This window comes from Cyprinus carpio, chromosome A6, assembly GCF_018340385.1.
Source record: "Cyprinus carpio isolate SPL01 chromosome A6, ASM1834038v1, whole genome shotgun sequence".
NCBI classification, from domain to species: domain Eukaryota; kingdom Metazoa; phylum Chordata; class Actinopteri; order Cypriniformes; family Cyprinidae; genus Cyprinus; species Cyprinus carpio.
The window spans coordinates 16,198,204-16,206,016 of record NC_056577.1 but is presented as its reverse complement, the minus strand read 5'-3'; the positions used below and the strand labels follow the sequence as shown (position 1 = coordinate 16,206,016).

The 7,813-nt window shown below is 38.2% G+C and overlaps 1 protein-coding gene across 1 annotated transcript in view; it reads right to left on the bottom strand.

The window, feature by feature from the left end:
- Positions 1-2,042: 2,042 nt before the first annotated feature.
- The window catches only part of znf644b (zinc finger protein 644b), a 33,721-nt gene continuing 27,950 nt past the window's right edge, over positions 2,043-7,813 (bottom strand). The window contains exons 4-7 of the mRNA XM_042759188.1: positions 7,268-7,810; positions 3,807-3,920; positions 3,612-3,717; positions 2,043-3,539 (exon numbers count right to left, since the gene is read on the bottom strand). Coding sequence (XP_042615122.1) covers positions 3,326-3,539; positions 3,612-3,717; positions 3,807-3,920; positions 7,268-7,810 — 977 coding nt within the window. The 3' untranslated portion in view covers positions 2,043-3,325. The remainder of the gene's footprint in view (positions 3,540-3,611; positions 3,718-3,806; positions 3,921-7,267; positions 7,811-7,813) is intronic.

Below are 7,813 nucleotides of genomic sequence, written 5' to 3'. Positions count from 1 at the left end.
GTCAGCGGGAGAGGGTTGGTTTAAGCGGGTTCAATTGGAGGGCTGATACAACACCCACCTAACAAGTCTGTAAAACTAGATTTAACTTAGGCTTTCTCTCATTAGAGATACTCTTGAGTCAAAGTACTCTGTAGATGTTTTCAAGCATCATAGTACTTAACATAGTGAGATATTGTGTAAAAGATAGGCTACATTGTCTATATTTTTAATGATTTACATTAAGTGAGAGAATACACCTACATGCATATCCAATTCTGTATATATTTATTTATTTTGTAGGACAGGGGGTAGGAGATGGGTAGCAGTGGGGGAGAAAGACAGGGAACGGAACAGAGAGTGCGAGCTTGTGCCGACCACGGAGGTGATGAATTTCTCTTGGCCAGAATCAGTGCACCTGGGTTTCCTTTGGTGTATCCAGAGGTAAATAATTGATGTGGGGATAAAAGCGTTTGTGAGGGGGAGTGAGACATTCAGACAAGGGAGTGAAAACCCGGCCGGAGCCCAATCTTCTATGCCCCCCTCGCCGTTTGGTGGCCCCTCACACCGCCACCTCGGACAAGCGCTTGAAGTGCAAATCTGTGTTCTGACTTGTTCCTGGTTGCTGTCAGCATGTTTTCCTCTTGTCAGTGGCGATTGACTGGGGGCTCATCTCACCCTTGTGCCGGGACTGTAGCGGGATCATTGACAGGCCAGTGACACTGCCCAACCAGATAATGGAAACCTATTGATTTTTTTGTTCTCACACTCTCTCCGTCTTCTCTCTCTTTTCCTGGCTTTTTTCACAGAGGAAGTGTAGGCTCTTACACTTTAGGAATGACCGAAAGCAAGGGCACGGTTGAGAACGTTGAGGGCTAGATCACTGATCCTGATCTCCAGGTCGCTCCTGCCATTTCATAGGAGGGAAAAAAAAATCAAGACAAGTGGCTGTCTTTGGAAACAAGAAAAACACTAAAGGGGAAAAGTGCCCATCGATCAATCAATCTATTAACTGTATCTTCTGGTGTTTGTGTCAGGTGCACCCGAGACTATGATTGGGAGATAAATGTAATGTGAGATAACCTCTCTCTATCCTTCCTGCAGTCCCTAGTCTGCCTTTGTCACAAACACACCAATGAAATATTAAGAATGTGCTTATCTGCCAGAGGGCGATTTTAATTACCACCTAAGGTTACACCATTAATATGAAATAACACAGTGTGCAATCTCTTCATGTTCTAAAGGTTCAATTAAACAAATAAAATATGGTGATTAATAGAAAGCCTCTTTCTGGTTTTTCCAAAGGCGAGTCATTACACCTCCTGGTTCACATAAGATGTGCTCTCTTGCACACCGAGAAGGGATGACACTTGTATACTGTTTTAATGGAGGAATCTCCAGAGAGCAGGACTCTTTGATTCACTGCCTAATGATAAGCATGCTCTGGTCTGTCAGCGGCACAGCCCCATAGCAGATGGCTGGTGTGGATCTTACACATTTCTTTATGTTCCTGCCTCCCCCCTCGTTCACCTCATTCTTAAAGCTGCCAATGGTATAATGGAAAAACTCAATCCTGGTCATGGTTAGCTCAATCTCATTATAATCCCTCGTTTTTTATTCATTCGGCCCTTTGGGACACTGTCTGCCCACCATGCAGCTTCCAGCCTTGGTGGAGTGTCTTTTGATTCGGCCAGGAGAGCCTAATGAAGTCACAGAGAGATACAATTATTTCCCAAAGCAGGGGCATTAATGTACTCCAAATTCCCTCTGGAGGAACGTGATGACAATTGGTTTGTACAGCTTTGATCGCCAGTCTAAGCCCTGCCCGGGACAAACTGTGAGGTCGCCCCCCCCCCCCCCCCATTCCAGACGCGTACTGATGAACCTGAAAACAGACCCCGGTCAAGCTGCTTTCTCTGGTATTATCAGAGCTGTTCTTCTACACAAAGACAGAGCTGATATCATGGAGAACCTTCATACTTGCATAACAACATTGTTGGACAGAGCTTTTGTCAACAACGTGGAAGTGTAAAGTAAATAAGTATTACAGCAGAAAAAGATACAAAGGTTTAAATCACAATTTCATTTTAATTGGCTATTACTGACTTAACAGAGACATAAATACAACATGTTAACACTTCCTTTGCTCATTAACACATTGTATACCTTAATTGATCGGTATGTGCTTGCACATTATCATCACCAAGCAATGGTATATAGTTACATGGTAACTATTTGAAGGGTTGAACAGGACATGGAGGGGTATACCTCCATTTGGTATTTACCTACAGCTTTATTTACAATTAAAAAGCTAAGAAATCATTTACCTCAGAAAGAATGAGTGGTAAAGTTTCCCTTAAGTATCCTAAAGTAACATGATAATTAGTTGTGCTGTTATACGTTTGTGACATATCTTACATTTTAGCACCATAAAATGATGAGCAAAAACAGTATTTGCAGGGGTTTCAGCAACGTACAATAGAACAATGACCTTTTTAGACATTATATAGATACATCTCATTAATATTTCATCATGCCAGTATTGCCCATGATTTTATTAAACAACTAGAAACTTTTTGAAAAATATTTATTGATATTGTCAAAGTTCACAGTTCATTTCTTTGATAATGGCATTAAAAAATATTGTAATAGATTGTGTGTTACATGTTTTGGGCTTTAATGCCCATATACGCAATATGATAATTTTTTCCTCAATGTGTTAAATGATGCATAAGAGTAGATAAGAATTCTTAACCATAAATGAAGCACTACTTTTGTATATATATTATTATGTTGATATACTCTCTTAAAAAAAAAAAAAAAAAAAAAAAAAAAAAAAAAAGTTATACATTGTTTTTTCAGTGTAATAAATATTGCGGTGCAAAATTACAGTAATTTGCAATAAGTCCTTGCAGCTGTCTTTGAAGCTGACCAGTCAACATAGTGCCATGTTCTAAACAGTGACCTCTGAATTTCATGATTCGGACAGTTTCTAAAATCTAGTTGCAGGATTTTAGTCGTGCAAGTCACAGCAGCTGAGAACTGCAGTCTGTGACGAGACACTGCCTTAATGTGCACATCAAAGATCTAAATATAGCCAAACTCTACATCTATGTTGCAAATAGCATGCCCTTACAAATAACTGAAGATTGAAATAATAAAATTGGCAAATATTCCGAAGAAAAAAAATGAATAGTATGCAACATAAGAAAGTCTTGCATTTATATTATATATACATATATTACTATTCTGTGTTTATATATATAGATTTATATATATAGTATTAGATGTGTTTATGAACATGTGCAGAACAGGTGTACAGCGAGTGTAGCTGGTGTGTAAACGTGGCTTAGGAGACCCCCTCAGGCAGACTGAGAGGAGGGCTTGTATCCAGAAGCAGGCGCTCGGGGGGAGATGGGGAACACAGCTCTTTACACAGCGCTGAAACCTCCACCATACCTGCACCCACACCGGGGATACTCGTGTGCATGAGATGCCTCTGCAAGTGCTTGATCCAGTCTTCCTGAATTGACTGAGGACCCTGGAAGATCAGATCGCAGAACCTGGGGGAAAGCAAGACAGATATGAGAACTCCTGGTAGTGGTAGGAGAGAGTGCAGGAGTGCTGTAAAGTACCTGCAGGTCATTCTGTAGATCACTTCAGAGGCGGAGCGTGAAGATGAAAACACCTTCCTTTTTGGTCCAGGCCTTGATCTCTGACTCTTCTGTTTACAATCATATGCTGTGAAACAAATGATGTAATTAAAACCAACAGAAAGCTGAGTGGCTGGATGATTAGATTAGATTGGAAGAGCAAGGATGAAACCCTACTTGTTCCTTCTAATAAGGCGATTTTCTTCCGTCGCGTATATGCTCGAAGATGATTGGACAGGCTGACAGCGCTGTGGAACGTCGTGTTGCAGTGGATGCAGATCTTCTTATTGTCTGGATCACACATAAATAAAAAGTTTGGAGCTAATGAGTATTTAAATTACAGTTAGATGACCTTGTGCTTTTTTTCGGTCTCTGCTCTCCACTCATGACTTCTCTTTAAAAAGAAAAAGCTTGGTTATATGGCTACATGAGTGTGTAATTTAGAAAAAGAACACAGCAGCTTGAAGAAAATAAAACTGTGATTCCCTGAGTGTCATCACCTCCCACTCCATCTGTTTTCATATCATAAAGATCGTCTGTGCACTCTGTTTTTGAGGACATGTAGTTATATGTTCTCAGTAAGTATCTGCACTCAGTTTGATGGTTTGTTTGTTTGTTTTTAGGGGCAAAGTTTGAATTTAGCAATCTGTTCTCATTGTATTTTTATATTAAATGTAGTCATTTAATACTAATCTACAACTGTTATGATTCTTGACTATAAAAAAATAAATAAAAAAAACACAGGAGGTAATAATACATGCTAGACATTTAATGATCAAAAATATATTTAATAATCAGGGTTTGTAATAAATACAAAAAGATTACAATAAGAAGTTTTGGTCCCACTTTATATTAGGTGACAAGGTATACATTATAGGATACAGGAATCAGGTACAATGTGTTCGTGTTCATGTTGTATTGCATAACACTGCTGCTACTGAGTTTGGATACGGTTAAGGTTATAGTTACCGTTAGGATTACGGCTAGGACAGGTTTTGGGGTACAGTTAGGAGTATTGGGAGGGTCAACACTGTAATTATAGATGTATCTACAGAAATTAATAATTTTTTTATATATAAGCACAATGTAAAAACATGCAAGTACACAGTGAGTGCATTGTATCAAATAATTGGTTTAATGTTACAACAGTTGAAGACACTTAATATAAAGTGGGTCTCAAGTTTTACTAAAATTAATTACATGATTCAGTTAACTTGATCAGAATTAATTACATATATTTACTGGGAAAATTACCCATATGAAGATAATTGAAAGACATTATTGGGAGTAAATCACTGAATAGACATTAGGGATTTTAGAGTTCAATATATGGTTAAGATAATTTCTTAAATTATTGAGCACCATAAGCCAACAGTCCTCAAATATTTATTTTGCAATCGAATTTGTTACGCTGTCAGAGGTAGATTTAGGAGTATTCAAGAATCCAGTCGCATTTTTTTTTTTAATTACTGCTCATGCATAGGTCAAAAGGTTGCTGATTTTTCAGCATATTGTACCACAAGTGCCACATTTTTAAAACACTGTGGAAAGTTAAAGTTTCAAAGTGGTGTTTTCAGACCACCAACATTGTTCTAATACATGGCACTATGTTTTGATGTTTCTGAACACAATAATGTGTCCCATGCGGACATTTTTTTACTCATCCTGTGCTGTAGTGTCAGCTGAACCACTACAGAATTTGCAAAAATGTGATTGCATATACTGTAGGTAGTGCTTCTTTCCTTACTATGGAAGTTACATAAGGGTCACGGGGCATGAATTGTTAATTTGTGTGAGTTGTTCACACAATCATATAAAATCACATTATTATCATTCTATATTTTTTTTATTAACTGAACCAAATCAACATGTTTAATTGATAGCCCTAATACAAACATAACTGAAGATGGAAAAATACACATGAACAAAGACCCCCCACCCCCGAAAGCACAAACATCTTTTTTTTCTAACAGGCATCATTGAACATCCTACAATAGTTGTTAGTGCTCCACCTCCAATCAAAGAGTTCCAGCAGAACATAAAAAACAGACCTGATTATATGAGTCTGGTTGAACAGTCAAATCTAATTTAGTTAACACTGTATATCCAATTAAAATGGACAACCTGTGAAATTAATGTGATTGTTTAACTTCATTAATTAGTTTTTTTATTAATGAAATGAGAGTTTTATTTGGGTAGACATGAAACAAAAATGTGCAAATACAGCTGATGTGTTTCCAGTAGTACATAAAAGAACGCTATGCATTTTACATTTGAATTTCAAAGCCACTTTTGATGACATTCATTCTTTTTGTACCTGCTACAATATTTCAATGAGTGGCAAACTTTTACCATGAACTCTCTGAATCTTGTGTTCCCTCTCTCTTTTAATGGCATCAACTGGCAACTTCAAGGTTACAGGAAAAGAACTTTGTCTTTAAGTATGAGGCATCTGTCATACATATTTAACATGGAGTGTATGACTGAAATTTGGTTTTAAGGTGCACAGTAAATAATGAAGGCAGTAGAGGTGGAAAAAACATATGAGACTGTGCAGTCATGTTACACTGCATTGATCATTTCTACCCATGCTTACTGTAACCATCTCAAATCAATGGTATGGCACTTAAACTGCTTTATTATTTGCACTTCAAAGGCTATAACTATTAACAAAAGACTAACAACAATAAAAACCCAATGTTATGGGAATAATGATTGTTCAACACTGCTTTGTGACCCAGATATCTGAAACCTCACCTGTCTGTCACTCTCAGATTCTTTGATTCAACATCTCTCGAAACAAGACAGATCACACGCTCAGCTGTCAGTGAACAAGCAAAAGCTTCTTGTCATGGAGGGGTTTTGTTTTCACTGAAATTGCTCAGTATCAATGGTACTTCCAAGCTCTCTTTGTCAATATACAATGCATGAGGAAAAAAAGAAATTAATGGCCAATTAAGAGGCTAAAATTTTTTCAGCCACTAAACTTGATGTTAAATGGGCATATGTATGGTATATACATAAGGTATTTTCATCTTAAATGCGAATATGAATTTCTGAGCCTTGATAATAGTACAACAGCTTTGTATGACAGAGGAATAAACAGATATTTAAGTCATTAACCACTTTAAATTTCCTATAGTGAACCGAATAAGTACTAAGTCGTGATAGTTGTACAGACATATCAAACAAGCTAATGAAGTCAAATGTTGTTTATGTATTTTGGTGGAGAAAAGGGCAATTCTGTCACTGATCTTCAACTTGAATGACTGGGGGTCATTATTAACCTGCTATTATTAACTGTTTATTAACCTGTTCACCTCTACATATTAGAGACACTTACACAAACTGAAGCTGATGGTGAAAGAACACATAAGTACACATTAAATGGTTTGTCATTAATGTTTGAGGGCCACTTTTTCTTTGAGAGGTTCAATGAGACTACTAATGTCTTCAAATATCAAATAAAGGCACTTTACTGAACCTTGTTACTAAAGGAAACAGCTGCAGAATTGGTGTTTAAAAATTAAGTTCTGAATTTCAGAAGATGACATTAAATAGGTTTCCCCATGTAAATTAATATTTAATTAATTTGAACAGCAAATGACACATGAATGAGTAAGTGTGTGGTTCCTAACCTTGGCTCCAGGTAGGATCCAGCTTCACAGATGGTGTTCTGGGTAAACTGCCACTAGTGGAGGAGATGGTCAAAGGAGTTCTGGCCTCCTCTGAGTGGCCTTCAACCTCCATTTCCTGCTCCACATTCCTATTCCCCAGCAGATCCTCTAAAGTGCTAGATTGGACCTTATTGGTTCTCTTTCTCTCTCTGTCGACCTGTGGGGGTCTGATCATAGTACGTTCATCTGGTGTGCCAGTTGTGTGATGGATCTTCATGGGAATGCCGGAGGATGTAAGAAACAGTCCATCGCTGCTGGCAAACTTTTGAGAGACAAAAGGTTTAGATAAGTGCGGCCTTGAACCAAACACCTTCAAGATGTTCCTGTACTCCGTCTCATCCTGAAGAAGTTCTGTCAGAATGCAGAGAGGCGACTTGCTAGCGCCCGAAATTGACTTGCCAATCCGCTTCAGGTGACCCCGCACGTGATTGGAGAGGCCGGTCTTAGTGTCAAACCAGCCCAGGCACAGCGGACAGGTATGCTCAGTTTTAGACTCTGGCTTATCTG